At 35.8% G+C, this 17,914-nt stretch overlaps 1 protein-coding gene across 1 annotated transcript in view; it reads right to left on the bottom strand.

Annotated features, from left to right (window-relative positions):
* PAPPA2 (pappalysin 2) overlaps positions 1-17,914 on the bottom strand; it is a 363,317-nt gene that overhangs the window by 218,829 nt on the left and 126,574 nt on the right. The window contains exons 4-7 of the mRNA XM_003767459.3: positions 15,254-15,547; positions 12,914-13,106; positions 8,523-8,644; positions 3,789-4,278 (exon numbers count right to left, since the gene is read on the bottom strand). Of these exons, the coding sequence (XP_003767507.1) occupies positions 3,789-4,278; positions 8,523-8,644; positions 12,914-13,106; positions 15,254-15,547 (1,099 nt within the window). The remainder of the gene's footprint in view (positions 1-3,788; positions 4,279-8,522; positions 8,645-12,913; positions 13,107-15,253; positions 15,548-17,914) is intronic.

The following is a 17,914-nucleotide window of genomic DNA, read 5'->3' as shown; positions in this document are numbered from 1 at the left end:
AAAATTCCTTAGTCTTTATTCTTGGTCTTTAGATGCAGGATTGAACAGGATGGAAGCAGAATCTCTGCAATCGCCTTATTCCTCTTCTACCGCAAAGAATGACTCTCGCTAGTCTTACTCCACTCCCTAGTCCCTCCTACAATCCTCTGTATACACCAATCATTGAGCCAGCACAGGATAGTGGGAAGGACCATTTTCCAAGCATATGCCCATAGAGTATTATCCAATCAGTAATTAGTCCTAAATGCTTGAACTGACCTCAGTGCAACGACTCAAGAGTTTCAGCCCTCTACAATTCCCCATTACCTATTGAATACATTACTAACTCTACAGCCTGATTTTCATGGTTGTAATAATTAGGTCTTAACTTCTACTATTTCTCTTAATTGATCCTTTATTCTAACCAAATTGAACTAGAACATCATTCCCCAAATATGCATTTCAGGCTCTGTCTCTAGCCTGTCAAGTCTTTGATCATACTGTTCTATTTGGAATGACCTCCACAGCCCCATGTATGCTTGTCCAAATCCTATCCATCCTTTAAAACCAAAATCAAATCCACCCCTCACCATAATGGTTTTCCAGGTCCCCCCTAAAAAAATTCCTAGAATTTATCTTTCTCTGTAATTAATCAATAAACATTAAGGGTTTCTTATATGTCAGATACAGTATTAGAGAAATGAATACAAAAATGAAAGTCTTTATTCTCAAGGTCTCTTATGACCATCATAGAACTATGAGTGTTTCTTATGACATTTGTTAAGTTTATTTATTATAACAAATATTATGGCTATTTGTGATCATGTTTTGTGTTCTCTACTAGAATTAAGGACTGTGTCATTTATATTTACATTCTATTCCACCCACTCACTTCCAGACTACCCATATATGTATATGTGGGGGGGGGAGGGGAAGGGGGAGAGTAGATGTAAAATCTAGGTTAAATGAATGAATAAATTGAATTCCCTCTTAACTTTTCATATATTTTAGCATAAAAAATATTAAGAAGGCACATCATACATCATACTACATATATCATACATATATACTATACTTACATATATACTACATCATAATAATAACTAGTATATATATATGGTATTTAGGATGAAGGGATTATCTCCTTTTGTCCTCATAACAACCATGACAGTATTATTTTTCCCAGTTTATAGAGGAAGAAATTGAGGCTGAGGAGCTTGCCAGGATCATAGAGCTAGTAAACATTTGAGGCTAAATCTGAACTCAGTTCTTTGACATTCCAGTCTGAGTGGTTTATACATTGCACTACCTAGCTGATAATGTGAAAATGAATTGATTTGGGTAGATTTTAGAAGCAATCAGGATGATGGCAAGCTGGTGGAACTTAGAATTAATTTTGTTCTTTGAGTTTCTTCTTTGTATTTCTTTGAATAGATCAAATACCCAACTGTCTTTACTTTCCAAGGCAAGTAAAGTCAACAATCATTTATGAATCACTTGCTATATGTCAAATATTATACTAAGCTTTGGAGATAGAAAGAAAGCCCAAAACAGTCCCTTTCCTCAAGAAATTCACATTTTCATGGAGGAAACAATATGTAAACTGCTTTGTGTATACAAGATATTATTACTATATAGAAAAATTATAGATATCTTAGAGTAGAAACCTAAGGAGCCCACCAGGAAATGCTTGTAGAAGTGAGGGAGAAGCCAGGTGAATAGTAAGGAAAGCAGGAAGTGGAGAGAAAGAAGGAGGGAATTTCAGGCATGGAGGAAGGAATAGTGAGTGAAAATAATTACAGTAGGGAGATGGAATATCCTTTGTGAAGATCAGCAAGGAGTTCAGCATTTCTGTTTAGCAGAACATGTGGGAGACCATGAGAGTGTAAGGGGAATGAAAAGGTGAAAGAACTCAGATAATGAAGGGGTTTGAAAACTAAACATAGAATTTTGTATTTAATCCCAGAGATAATATGGAGACATTGAAGTTTATTGAGCAAAAGGCATGTGTTAGCCTTTAACTTCAAGAAAATCATCTGGGAAGCTGAATGGAAGATGGATTAGAATGAAGAGATAAACTGAGGCAAGTGACTTTCCTAAGAAAAGTTCTTAGAAACCTTCCTTATTTGCTGGCTCATTCCCCATTGCTGAAAAATATGCCCAGATTTATTGCATTCTAGAAAACAAACAAAGATCCCTTCATTTAATCCTATTGTCTTCTCAAACTACTGGCCTCTATCTCTTTTCCATTTCATGGCTTAATTTTAAAACAAGATTTCTACATTTGTTGCCTCCATTTTCTTAGCCCACTACAATCTGATTTCTTCCCTAGTACTCATCTAAAACTGTGCTCCAGACTTATAATCATCTAATAATTGCCAAATCTTATAGCTTTTTTTTTTCTTAGTCCATAGTATTCTTGAATTATCTGACACTGCTGACCACTTTCTTCAAGTAGAAATCTATACTATCCTGAATTTTCATGATAACTTACTCTATTTTTCATTTACATACTTCTCGGTATCATTTGCCAAATCATCATTCTTTTCTTCAGTTCTATGTATGAGTGTTTTCCAGGGCTCCATGCTATATCTTCTCTGCACTCAGTCAGTCATCTCAAGAACTGCTAGAGATTTTTTTTTCAGATAACTTGCATATCTATATGTGCTGGTCTCTTTTCTGAACATAATCCAATGGATATTGAGCTTTTCCAAGTGGATGATTCCTGTAGATATCTTAATCCTAACATGCCCAAAATAGACCCTTATTTACCTCCTAAATTCTTCCCCCTTTCAAATTTTCCTAATTTCTACTGAGGATACCCTCATACTTCTAATTACCCAAGTTCAGAATCTCAACATGATCCTTAACTTTTCACTTTCCTTTATTCCCCACATCCAATGCATTGCCATATCTCATTGATTTTGTTTGAAAAAATAAATCGTGCATCTATCCCTTTCTCTACACTCACATGAATCAGACCTTGATCCCTGCAGTAACCTTTTAAGTGACTTCCCCATCTTGTGTCTCTCCTTTCTCCCAATTTTTTTTTCACATAAGTAAATCCTTCACATGTACTGATGTACAGACCTGATCACGTCGCTTCTTCCTCAAGAAAGCTTTCCTTTATATTTAAGACAAAAACTAAACTCTTTTTTGTTTTTCTTTTTAAAGCCCTTTTCATTCTGTCTCCAATTTACCTTTCCAGTCTTATAGCATATTATTCTCCTCTAACCATACTGCACTTAAGACAAATTTAGCCACTTGGAAGGCATTTTACCTCCTTTTTTTTTTTTTTTTGCCTTTGTATAAGCTGTCCACCATGACTATAATGTTCTCCCTCCAGTTAGAATCTCTAACTTCCTTCAAAACTCAGTTCAAATGTCACTTCTTTCAAGGAAGCTAACATTCTTCTTTTTAGTAATCATTTTCCATTTAATGTCTATATTTTCTTGTCTATGGACTCATTTTGTCCCCCTCAGGAGAATGTAAATTCCTTCAGGGCTGGCATTGCCCTTTGTCCCTCAGTACTTAGGATATAGGAGACACTTAATAAGTTCATATTGAGAGCACTGACTAGTTACTCACTTTTGACTTTTGTATCTCTGGCACGTAATACAAAGTAGGTGTTTATTAAATCTACTGAACTGACTCTAAGCTGCTTAGAAGCAGAGACTGTTCTATGTTTATTTTCCCAGTTTTTATCATACTCCATTAGAACATAGTAGGTGTTTATATATTCCTAAAGAGAGAAAATCAAAATCCCATTGAAAGCATTAGAAAAATTCCAAGACAATTTTCCAACTCACTTGTCAATGAATTTCCGATGACGGTGTGTCACCATGACAGGGGAGTTGCTTTTAAATGGGGGATCCCGAAGGATCTGGTACTTTACAGGTCTGCAGCCAGAACACAGTGGGCTATGAGGTTTGGATGCAAGAAGAGCTGCATCGATTTCCATCCTCTCATCAAATGTGTAGACCTTCACTCCTGAGACTTTCCATTCAACATTAAGTTTGACAGTGAGGGGAGTATCACAGAAGGTATCCAAGGGTCCTAGATGAACAGACTCATGGTTTTCCATTAAGACCTCCATGTCAAAGAGAGCTTGGGAGGAATCCATGGAGAGGTAGGTGATCCACAGTGTAAGGCTATCTGCATGGACTGGATGGAGGAAGAGCAGCTCCAGACTACAACCTTCTGCTGGACAGGGGACAGTCATGTTCATATGGTACAGATGAAGCTCTGGACTCCAGGCCTGTAAGCTTGGCTCGCAGGGTTGATCCACATCTGGGGGTCCTAAGAAAAAGGCAGTCAAAGGACAGAATGACAAAAAAGAAGATAATGACCAAAAAACAAGAAAGAAAGAAAGAAAGCTAAAGAATAAAATTCTATACTTGTGTTAAACATTGCTGTGGAAGGTCATCTTGGTTGATTAGAACATAATAATGAAGACAAGGATATAAAGTCATTCTGTTACCACAGTACATAACCCTAATTCTAGTCCAGTATTCCAGTAGATCTGTGTATCAATGTAGGTTTCCCTTCCATCTAAGCAGATCACATGACAGGTCTAGTACCATGGATAGAGAGTGGCCCCATGCCATGATGATCAGGGTTCAAGGAATCCAAGTAATATTTTATATTTTATAAATATTTTATATTTATCATTTATATGTATAATTTATTTATATTTATTATTTTTATTTTATAAAATGAATATAATAAATTATTATGGTTATTTTATAAATATATATTATACATAATTTTTATTTACTGGTTATATGAAGCTCCTTTAAAGATCCTCTTTAACTGGGAAAGCTCCTGTTGCTATTGTTGAGTAATTTCAGTCATGTCTAATTCCTTGTGACCTCTTATAGGGATTTTCTTGGCAAACATATTAGAGAGCTTTGACATTTCTTTCTCCAAATCATTATACAGATGAGGAAACTGAGACAAATAGAATTAAACTAATAAGGGTCTGAGGCCGCATTTGAAATTATGTCTCCCTGGAGTCAGGGCCAGTGCTGTATCCACTGTACCACCTAGCCGCCCAAGGTTCTAGGCTACTTTAAAACAGTATAAATTTCATAAAAGGTGCTATCCTACATTGGTGGAGAGAATTTATTTATCTGGGAGTTTCCCCTGTAGACCACAATCCTACTCTTCATTCTTATACAGATCACAATTTATGTGATCTATGAATGTCTATGTCTGATCTTTGATCCTCATTCATGTCTTCTTATAAATCCCCAATAATAGATCAATACATCTACCAAACAAAAATCTCTGTCACTGTGTGTGTATCTCTGTCTCTGCCCTCCCTCCTTCTCTCTCTCTCTCTTTTTATCTCTCTCTCTCTCTCTCTTTCATTCTTTCTCTCTCTTTTTCTCTCTCTCTTTCATTCTCTCTCTCTCTTTCATTCTCTCTCTCTCTCTCTTTCTCTCTCTCTTTCTCTCTCTCTGTGTCTTTCCCTCTCACTCTCCCATCTCTCTTTATATATATCTCTCTGTGTATCTGCCCCCCTCCTCCTCTTTTCCTATTTCTTTTCCTTCTTCACCTCTTTCTCCCTCCCCTTTTTATCTTTTCCTTTTCTGTCTCTGTGTATTTCTGTCTCTCTATGTATATTCTTTCTCTGTCTCTATCTCTGCTTGTGTCTCCCTTGACTAGATCTCCCCATCTTACCCAAGCTAGATGTTCAGCAGCCACTGATGGAGCTAATCCCACTTGTTGTTGACATAGGAGCTTTGTTTTTTTCTGACTTGAGCCAGTTTGCCCCTCCTTTGGCAGTCTGATGACTCTGTTCTGGGAGAGCTCATCATATTGGTGTGAGACTCAACTTAGTGCAGATACTTAATTGGTCTAGCCTACTGGAATTCAGAGTTCTCCATCCTTAGTTCCCCAGCCTCAGACTCCCCAGTAACTAGGATATAGGTGTGTACCCCTATACCTGGCATCTCGCCTACCAGTTTGTTAATTCTCTGGGAAGTAACTGTGCCCTATTCCTTTTTTGGACATTTCCCTTTCATAGTACCTAGCACATTATTAAATTATTAATGACTGTTGAATAGGGTTGAATGATATTATTTGTAACTATTTCCATGAGTTTGTTTCTGAGTGAAATGTATAAAGATTTCATCATCTCTAATGTACTTTTCCCAATTATTTTAATATTTTTGTTTTTTTAATATTTACTTACATTTTCTAATTTCTACATTTCTTTCCCTACTTTTCTCAGGCATTCTTTATGACAATAATTTTTAAAAAAGAAAAAGCTCAATAAAACTAGCCAATAGTTCAATAAATGTAGTGTTTCATATCCATAGTTCTTCTCCTTTTCAAAGAAGATAAAAGTATTTTAAGGCATTTCAAAAATTACTAGGTAATGGTATAGACCAAAAAACTAGGAAATGACATTATTGGTCCCTATTTAACTGAAGGCAGACTTAGAAGAAGATCCTTCTTAGAGGTCAGAAGTCTTACTTCATCTTGAGATCACTCTCCCCTGGAACTTGCTTTCCTGATCGGGTGAATGAATTTCTAACTTTGTTGTCATTTCATGAGCCATCCCAGTCATCTTCCTTTCGCTCTTAGCTCAACTCACTTTCCAGATTTCTCTACCTCTTTGTTAACAGCTTTGTCCCATGTGGGTCCCCCTCCCTTGCTTACCATCTCCTCCTTATAATTTTTCTCTTTTAGAATATAAATTCCTTGTGGTTAGAAATTGTCTTGATGTCTTGTATTTATATTCCCGATATTAAGCACTATGCCAGGCACATAGTAAGTGCTTAATAAACGCACATTTTCAAAATTAAAAGCAAACTTAAGTGCTTTGTTCCATATCATTTAGCAAGCATTAAAGTTCAGAATTCCTCTTTATTTTGACTTCTTGTTGATGTGTAGACCCAGGAGATCTTTGAATTTTTTCCCAAGAATTCAAAGATAAATAAAGGGCCAAAGAAAGAAACAGGTCCTAAAACATCAGCACAGGACAAACTGTTTGCTGCAGAAAAATAGTCTTTCATGAAATGCCAATCTAAATTGTTCAGATATTGTGCCAGTGCAGAGTTTATGTTCTTTTTTCCATTCTTCCCAGAAAACTCTGATTTAGGATATTGTATACAGCCAATCAAGGTTTTTTACCTCCTTCAGTCTTCTTCAAGGTTCTTTTCTTTTGCATACAAAAAGTGGCAATTGTTGGAATACTTTTAGCTCTTGGATCATATTAGCTTCAATCTTTCTGTCTGATTTTAGGTTACCAGTCGTCAAGAAGGAACTATATCTCTAATAATGCTATCTCTGATAACAAATGGCACAATGGTTCTTTATGAATGATAAAAATACACTAAGACTGATAATGTCAGTATTGATGCTGATGTTATGATGCTGATTATGTGAAGATGAAGAGAGCACTAGTGATGTCTCCCTTTGGGGAAAAGGATTCAGAAAAATGTGAAGAAACAATTCTGAATCTTTTTTTCCCCTTTCTTATTTGAAAAGATAAGAAAGATTCCCTTTGTCAGGTGAATTAATCAGTGCTAGTATATGTGAGTGAAGTGAAAAGAGGGATCATGAAAGTGACAGCGAAAACATTTTCAGCATTTAGGGAGCCTGGCTTAAGTTATGTCTCAAGTACAACTAGTTCCCAGTTAATAGACTCATAAATACCATAGATCAGAACGAACAGTGTGGAACACCTAGTTCATGCTCTTGACTTGCTCCAATGTAAAAGTGTCCCCCTTTAATGTGTTTTCCATTATCTTCCTGAAATAAAATTACTAAGAAGTAAGGCTTCACTGCTTTGTGGGTCAGGCTATCCCATGGATATATGTATTATTCATGTTAAATATTATATAATTATGTTAATTGAAACAATTATATAATATATTGAGTAAATTATAATGTTGCATAGTGGATAGAGAGCCAATCTTGAAGTCAGGGAAACTGTTTCAAGTCCTACCATTGACATATTTTATCTACATAGTCCCAGGAAAATCACGTATTCCCTCATTTCAGAGGGTGTTTCCATACTGAAAGTTCCCTACATTGATGCAATCACAGGTCCAAGTCAAAATATCTTATATTTCTTGTAGTACAATAGAAGAAATAAAATGTAATAACAATAATATATGACACAATGTTTAGCCAACAGGTATGAACACAATTTAATGTAATATTGTGTTCATCCTAAAATTACTTTTTATGTATCCTTACCCCATTGAGTTTCCTAAATACTGAGAGGGACCATTCCTTCCCTCCATGGCTGTCCCTTAAGACATAAAAATAATCTCTACAGGCAGAGTTTTTCAAAGCAATTTCAATTGTGTATCAATTACCAAAAAGATCTGATTTCCAATAATCCATTCATCTTTACATGACTTAGATTCATAAAGGAAGAGATAGGTCAAGGAGGTGAAGTGTTTTGTTCCAAATTAAGACTAATTCCACCCACTCTCTTATTCTCCTACCCATCTCAAGGATCAGTAGAATGGTTCTGCCATTCCCTGGTGCAGGACCAAAAGTGGGAAGCTGTTCAGTTTTACCTACTGCCTCCTCGGGAGTCCAGTAACCTGAAGAATCACACACACGACGTGAAGAAGCAGAATGGACATATTGACGTAAAGTTCCATCTTCTGTGCAGACTCCACACAGACTGCCAGCATCTCTAAGAAGGGAGACAGAGCAAGGAACACTCAAAGACTAGAAGACCAAAGAAAAAGGAAATCATGAAGTATTGTGAAGGGGAAGACCCAATTTTCACTCACTTCATTTCCTCCTTGTTTAAACTTCCCTGCAGCACAATTCATACTGACATAAAAATATAACGGTCCTAAAGAAGAAATCAGTCCTAACCAAGAAATCAGGGGATAAGGAGGATGTAGTATTGTAATCTCACTAAAACATAAAAAAGTATAATTTGTTTTATCCAACACAGGCTTCTTCCACTTATTACTTTGTGGCAAAATCCAAAAGTTACTTGTGTTCCTTTCAATGTAAAAAAAAAAAAATCAGAATAAGATTTAGATACCATGATGGTCATATTAATTTTCATAAATCTGAATTAACTTTCCTAAATTTAAGCTTCCTGCAGGCAAGGAACAAGTGTTCTTTGTCTATCTCCTTTACCAACTCATCTATGCTTTGCATGGGTAATGTGATTTAATTGCTATAGAGAACTACTGGGGAGAAAACTCTGTCTTTTGAGGCAGATAAACCACCTTTAGCGAGATTCCTGGATAATGGACAGATTAAGAGACTTGTCTTAAATCACATGAATAGTTCCATGTTAAAGGTGAAATTTGATTCCATGTTGTCCTGTATCTTTTTTAAAAATTTAATTTATTTTTAATTTATAAAACCAAATAAGTATTTCCGTAACATAGTATAATAATAAAAAGTTGATTGTACATCTATTAAAAATAAATCTATTATATACAATTTGCTATTCTTTTAAATTATATAATAAATTTATCATGTAAATTGCATTTTGTTTCTTCCCTTCCTCAACCCCACCCTAAAGATGGCTACTATTAGACACAAATATGTATAACGCTAGCTCTCTTTCCATTTGTCACATCTTACCTTTAGATAATGGGTGCTTAATAAAAAAGTTGTTGAATCAATATTACATTTACACAAATTTTCTAGTTTTCATGTAATTTTCATCAGTATAAGATTAGGTGAAGTAGGTAGTACAAGTAGTACTTTTCCAATTTTACAGATTAAGAAATCAAGATTCAGAAAGGCTACAGTGTTCCTACAGAGTAAGGATTTGAACCTAACCTCTTGATTTTTAGTATAGGTCTTCTTCTACCACTGATCTCTCAGTGATCTATTGAATGAATTTCCTTGCTGCATTAAAATACACTACTACTACTACTACTGACTACTAATGATGTTGATCAAACACAATGAATGAACTAGCAGGGCCTATTAACAAGTCCAGTTTCTGGGCCACCAAGAGAGGGGAGGTTAGCAGTAGCTGAAGGTCAGAGGAGTAATTTTTGAGGGTTGTTCCCTGAAATGTGGACAGCTTCACCAAATACAGTACAGCTGGAGATGGAAAGAAGCATTAAATCAGAACATTTCCCCAGTGTTCTGGGGAAGCATCTCTCTTAGGAAAGATTTCTGACACTTGCTGGAATGTTGCTATACACAGTTTAAAGCTTTGGTACTCAGCTCTCTTTGTAATTAGTGAAGGTTTTTGTAGGTCCTTCGTTTTCCTGGCATTAATACTGATTTTCAATGGCCACAAACTCATCATGTTTTCTTGGACACATTTGGCCTTTCTTTTTGCTTGTATGCGTAGATGGGGCCCCCTTACGACATGAGAATTCCAAATACCAGCTAAGGATGGTAAACACAGTAGCCTACCCCACGTAAACTCCTGGAGATGTGACGTGAGTTTGGAACCAATGAACATATCAGGAGATCTCAAAAGTACAACCCCTCAGAGCAACATAAGAAAGCAAATATCTGTCTTCTCAGCCAGCAACATGTGGCAAGTCAGTGCTGATGTCGGATTTGTCGTCAGGTTTGTACCGGCGAGAAAATAGAAAGATTAAATTGTTTATATATGCTATGTAAACGGATGTAAAATTCTGGTTTGTGTGTGTTCCTATTGGGCTCACTCTTCAGTCTGCCTAAGTCAAGCTACATGAAATCACAGGTGTAGAAAGATATCGTGCCCCCCAAAAACATGAAAGAAATACTTGTATTACTGGTATAACAATTTTATTGTTCATATACTAAGTGAGTCTGGATTTAGATTTTATATATATGTAGGTATGTATGTGTATGTATCTATGCATATATCTCTATATGTATACACATATATTAATACATTAAAAAGTTAGACAATGAATCTTCCTTCTAGTTTTATAATTACTACTCCCAGGGATTGCTATGGGGAATTATGATTTTTTTTTAAATTTACCAACAAAATTATCTTTAATTTACCTTAATCTAGAGATATTTTTTTCTAACATGTCTATATATAATATACATATAGTAGATGTTATTTCTATAATGATTTAATGTTACGAAGTTTTATATTCTTTATTTTATTTATTCATTGCATATATACCTATGCCAACACAATACTTACATATGTATGTGTCTGTGTATATATCTATATTTGTAGATATACACATAATATAAATACAGATATGGATACAAAATAGTTCACAGGTATGTAGCTAATATTTATATTACACTTTAAAATTTGCAAAGCATTATATATCTATGAAACAAAAAATATACTATACATAGTATGAAACATATATATTATATATATATAGCTATATAAATAGTATATATGGTTATATATAATGAAAATACATAATTTTAGCATAAAATATATATGCATATCTATAGTTTTATATATTATATAGAATATAGTACATATATATATTTTACACAGTTGTGGTACATATATACTACACATAGTTATGATATATAGAGTTATTTCTAATAGTTATTTCATATCATAAAAAGTATATATATATATATATATATATATATAATTTTTTTCTCACAACACTGTGTGGTAAATAGTATAATTATTCCCATTTTATTGATGAGGAAAGTGAGGTAGTTAAATGACTAATATAGGGTCACATAGTAAGATCTGTGTAGGAATTTAAGACCAGATCTTCTAAACTTTAAATTGTATACACACACACACACACACACACACACACACACGTATTTCATTGGCTAAGAAGTTTCCTTAACAGGACTGTGAGAGGGATTTGTTTCAGTGCTTTAAAATTATAAAATCATTATGCATTATGAGGTCATACTATCAAGTAGAAGCTGTCGATATTAAAGTGATTGTCACTTCCAGAAAGCTTGAGGAAAGTATCTGTAGGATTTCTGGTTATATCACAGTTGTCCTTTTCCTCCTTGATTTTCCTTATAGCATTTGACTTTAAGCAATTCTGTTTAGGCACAATATATCCTTGCTTTGTCATGGGCATAGTAGGGGGTAGAGCAAAGACATTTTTCTCCTAGGAGAACTAGTCAGCCCTTCAGGGGAGTTCCAAAAGTCATCCTGTGACCACCAATTTTGCCCCACCTCCTGAACAAATAACCTCAGTCAGGCTTCTGAGTTTTATCTTAAGACTTTGATAATAACCAAGATACAAACAATCCTGGAGCAGCCACACTTTAAGCTATTGTCTATAATTAATGCCTCAATACAAATAAAAGAAAAGTAGAAATGATATTACAAGCAAAGTGCCTGGTGGGAATTTGGAACCTCCAGATTCTGCAAAGGGAGTAAAGTCATTAAGAGAAAGCCTGGGGACACCAAAGGAAACCACCTACTTCCCAGTTCTGGGAAGAACTGCACCCTCTACTGTGTTCTCAAATTTAATATTTGTCAGGGATTGCCTAGAATTTTTTATGCTACATATACACACATCCCACCAGCACAGCCAGGAGGAATGATCCTTGTTTTTCTCTTCTCTCTGACATTAGAGTAGTAGCTGGCCATTTTCCTCACTGAGAAGGTAGTGGCTAATGCCTGCCAATTGGCAAGTATACTTCAGAGTCTGCCAGTTCATCCTCAACACCTTCCTCAACTGCTGGACAACCACAGGTGTCTTGCCAGATGTGATATTTTCTATATGGGTGTCCAAAGAAATGCCTGTCAGACATCTTCCCAGAAAAATGAGCACATGTAGTAAGCTGGCCAGTACTTTGCTAAATGAGGTCAGAACTGGGGCTGGAGCAAAAATAAGGGTCAAGAGAGTATCCTGGAGCTCTCTATGTGACTCATTATTTTTTCACTAGTACATTTTGGGGTTTTCCCTGTGCAGACACACAAGAAATCTTCACTCCCCATCATTCTCAGGGGGAAAAAAAGGAAAACTTATATAATACATCTCATAACTGCTCTCTCCATCCTACCCCCAAGCACTATTCTCACCTTTCATATAGAACTCCACTAATGGGAGGCAGCCAGTGAATAGTGAGGGAATCTTGGGTCTGTCCAATGACCATTGGTGGAATGGGAATCGGGGTGGGTCTTTTGCTGTCACTCCATTGCTGATACACCAGATCCAAATAGCAATGCATGCGGGCTACTTGGTTTGGAGTGAAGTGATCAGTGCAGTCATCATCTGTGAATGAAATTAAAAAAAGGAGAGAAAGAAAATAAGCTGAGAAAGATAAGTACTACTACATAATGTTAAGCAGGCAATCATTTCCAAATTATTCCACTAAAGGAAGATAAAATTCAAAAGCCCCCATGCTCAGAAATTGGACTGAATGGATTGTTAAATGTTCAAGAGGCCACACGATGGCAGTGTTTCAGCACATGGCTTTTCCATGTGTGACCAGTTGTGATGCTGAAGAAATCTTTTTTCTTGCCCAGAATCTCTGACAGGGCAAGGGAGGGATGTCCCAAGAACTTGAGATAAGAAATAAGTCCCAATGTTACTGATCTGATAGAAGAAAGTGTCTTACTTTAGTGAATTTTCTGTTATAATTCATGAGAATTCTTACTATAACCGAAACATTTCCTCTACTTTAAAATTCTCTCCTTTTCCCCACCTGCAGTATAATTTCCTGGAGTTTCTCCTAGAGGTGCAAATCATGAGTCCACCCTCCTTCTGTCAATTGTCAAGACTTGTTGGCTGGAGGGAGGAGTAGGATTTATTAAGTGGATGATTTGTCAATATGGAATTATATAAGAAAATTATTGCTGGGTCACAAAGGTGATCAGATCACCATCTTTCTCTGTAGAACTGCTTGATTATAATGCCTTCTCCAGTGTCTGGTTGAAGTATGTTTGGAAGAAAAAAAAATAAGACCCAACAAAAATGATAGGAGAAGCATTCCTGGTCTTTTGTTAGTTTGTTTTTGTTTTGTCTTTATTTTTGTTCTATTTTATTTTGAAGTTCCTTAAGAAAAGACCCCTGAAACTCAAAAGAAAAAGTCTCCCTTCCATTTATTTCTACAGAAAACTTTCCAGGCAAATTTTCCCCTACCCCATAGATGACTATGGTCATCAGGAGGAATGCCTCAAGCCAGTTCTTAGTCTAAAACTGTGGGTGCAAAGGAAGAATACTAAGAGGAAGGATGATCTTGCTAGTTAGTTATGTTAGTGATTTCATGGTTAAAGTACTGGATCTGGAATCAGGGAGATCTAAGTAATATGTGACCAGAGACAATTACTAGCTGTGTGATTTGGGGCAAGTCATTTAACCTCTGCCTTCATTCACTGAAGAAAGAAATGGCAAACCCCTCCAATGACTTTGCCAAGAAAACCCCAAGAAAACCAGTATGATCCATAAGATCAGGAAGAATCAGATATGATGCAACATCAACAACATTCATGCTAAGGCAAATATGAGGCTGCAGTGTGGAAATGGGGTTTAGGTGGAAGAGAAACTAAAGAATACAACTGACTTGAGAGTCGAGTACCCAAATATAATCTCAGTTATACGAATTAATCTATCCTCAGTGTATTCACTGGATTCCTTCCCTATTTCTGTCATTCTTAATCATATAGGTTACCATCAGATATGGTCTCTTTGAATATGTTTCCATGTCCTAATTCATCAGTGCTTTCTCCTTCCTCAAATTATTTTGCATTTATCTATCTGTGTACATTTAGTGTCTCTTGGTAGAATATGTATACATAACATTTAGAACATCTTGCATCCAGTAAGAGTTAAATAAGTGTTGGTTGAACTGACTTCCCTGTGATCTTGATCTGGTAGAAGTTTTGTGCTTATAAATAAATAATAAACAAATAAATAAGAGGGTCTTCAACTAATATTGCAAAATATGCATCTGATACATAGATAAATTTTAAAATAAAATTTTTAAATGCATTTAAAGACACCAAGTCTTGATCTAAATAGAATCTCCATTTCTTCCTTAGTGAATTGTAAAAAAAAAACCAAAAAGGACATTCATTAAGTACAAGGAGAATCTCTAACACCTTTAAATATCATCGAGTTTGTTTTGCACACAATAGGCAGTTAATTAGTGATTACCAATTGAAGACCATGGAATCACAATATCCCAAAATGTGAGAGAGACCTCAAAAGGTCTTAGCCTAACAAATTTGAATAGACAGGTATTTATTTTATTCTCTTTTATAAGATTCACAGGAATAAATGTTTCTATTTCCCCTTGAAATTAATCTTGCATCACTCCCGTAGTATTTCGAGTCCTTTAAGGACATTCAGACATTTAGACAAACAATATGTTCATGAAAGAAAACAGAGATGGCAATGTATTGGTCATTCTCTATTACCTGTATAGCTCATGTAGTTGTTGAATGGTGTTCCAGAGAAGTGGTTTTGGCCACAGGTGTCATTAGTAGGTTCTGGGTCCTGACACAGCTTACTTTTGGGGGTGGGAGCTGTGTCAGCACAAAGGTCTCCTGTGTCCATGGTTGGTATAGTCTCCCTGCAGGGATCATCACAAGATTCCCTTTCACTGACTCCTTTGAAGACATGGTATAGCCCCAAAACATGTCCCACTTCATGGATCATGATGTTGGTATGGCCAGGCATGCCATAATAGTTTGGGTTGAGTACCACACCACCTGCAAGAGAAGGTATGTGATACATCTTTGAAAGAACAAGCAATCAGTTCCTTCCCTACTCCAGTGCAAAATATTTCCTGATAAACTTTGGAAGCTAAATTTTAGCCTCCACAAAGATAATTAGACTTTTTATGAATCCCAGTGAGAGTAGTGGGGAGGTAGCTGAATGTTACAGGCAACATAGAGTTGTATGTAGAGTCAGGGAGACTTGAATTCAAATCCTACATGAGACACTTATTAGTCAGCATATGGGTGTGTCACTTAACTTCTGCTTGCCTCAGTTTTCTCAGCTGTAAAATGAGAATGATAACAGTTAACTACCTCACCAGGTTGTTTGAGGATCAAATGAGACCCTATTTGTAAAGAGCTTAATTCAACGTATAGCACAAAGTAAGTATTTCATGAATGCTTGTTTCTTTCCTTCCTATGTGACCCTGAACAAGTGGTCTAATCTCTCTGTATATAAATTTCCCCATCTGTAAAGTGAAAAGGTTGGATCTGAAGGTTCCTGAGGTTCTTTCCAGCTCTAAATCTATTATAGTTTAACCTGTTGCTTACCTTCCTTCTCCAGAGATCACTAATAATTTTAAAAATAATAATCGTTGATGGTGCCGGTGTCAAAACAAAAAAGGAAGGGTAAATATTTCTAAATGTTTCAATGCCTGAACATTTATTCATTCAATAATCAAATCTTCCTTCTCCATTCACCACTTTGAGCACTTCTAAGAATTCAAACAATCCCAACTTTGCCTTGGAGCAGCTAGGTGGTGTAATGGATAGAATATTGGGAATTAAGTAAGGAAGACTCCTTTTCCTGAGTTCAAAGCTGAACTGAGACACTAGCTCATTGGATGTAGGTTAATGATAACTTTAGGCAAATCATTTAATTTTGTTTGCCTCGGTGTCCCTATCCCTATCCCTAAAGTGAATTGGAAAAGGAAATGGCAAATCACTCCAGTATATTTGCTGAATAAACAAACAAGGTCATCCAGAGTCATATATAACTAAAACAACTAAACAAGTAACTTTCTCATTCAATTCTTAATTTAAAAAATCTTCATCTTCTAGATGCAAAGTTGAAGTTCCTTGAAAGCAGGAAGATTTCAATCAATGTCTTGAGTAGTATCTATCACTCCCATTTTCCAAAACCATGCTCACAGCCATTATCATTATCACATTCCACAAACAATTAGACTTTCAGCACTTCTAACAACAATTTCAAAATGTGTCTTAGGAGAGCCAGATTCAGAGACCAGATGGTTCTCTCCAAGTTTCATTTAGCAAGTCTTATTTTAAGTGCCATGTGTCACTATATATCTGCCTTTCTCTCTGTCTCTTTTCTCCATTATTAGGAAGCAGTTCAAACCTGAAAGACAAGTGGTTCTTCACTTTAAAGAAGACCCAACCATTTCCAAGAGAGTGGGGTTTGCCTTACCATACAGCATACAGGACTATTGATTTATGCCTGAAAGAATCATCAAGTTCAACTGCTTCTTATAACAGATGAGAAAAATGAAGTCCAGAAATGCTAGTTATTTACTCAGGATGTTGTAAATAATGGAGCATAGCTTTAAATTCAACTTCTCTGACTACAAAATCCAACACCAAATTGCCTTTTCTGCCTTGCAACTCAGCAATCAGATTGCCCTCTGGACAATTCAACCTTGATTATTTCCAATCAAGCTTTAAAATCCCTCTGGTAATCTCTGCCATTTATACAGAAAAGAGGCATGTGATTTGTAATCACCAGAGAATATACCAGGAAAGAAGGATACTAGAAATAGAGTATTCCAAGAATGAGGGAAATAAAGGGTAGTACAAAAAGAGAACAAGTAAGGTAAAAGAAAACATAAATTGTCAAAAAAAAAAAAGAACCTTAGAGCACTGGCCTTCTGGTCAACCTTGCAAAACAATAGTTTGGGTTGGAAATGTGTTATTTGTTAGTCTAAGGATATTGTACTATGAAAGAATTCCAGGACCTTCTCAAAAGAATTTCTTTGTCATAAAAAGTTTCATGGAAAGCAAGAAGCAGAAAAATCAGAATAATGTTGATTTTCAACCATTCTAGATTATCTCTTCTCCCAATGAGCTGACCTAAGCACCAGAGTAATTGAATACTGAATGTTTCTATAGCTACAACTGTTACCAACAAAAAGTCATGTGTATTGAAAGTAAATAATCATTTCACACAACAGGATTCCTTACACACATTTATTATTTCCTTTCCTCTTCTCTATTCTCTTCTGTCTCTAATCTCTGTCTCTCTTTGTCTCTCTGTGTCTGTCTACCTTTCCCCCCTCCCTCCATATAAATACATATAAATCTACACATATTTTCATACACATGTGTATGCATGTACACATTTGC

Source organism: Sarcophilus harrisii, chromosome 4 (genome assembly GCF_902635505.1).
Source record: "Sarcophilus harrisii chromosome 4, mSarHar1.11, whole genome shotgun sequence".
In the NCBI taxonomy this organism is placed as follows: Eukaryota; Metazoa; Chordata; class Mammalia; order Dasyuromorphia; family Dasyuridae; genus Sarcophilus; species Sarcophilus harrisii.
Note: the sequence above shows the minus strand (reverse complement) of the source record. Positions and strands in the feature narration are given on the sequence as shown.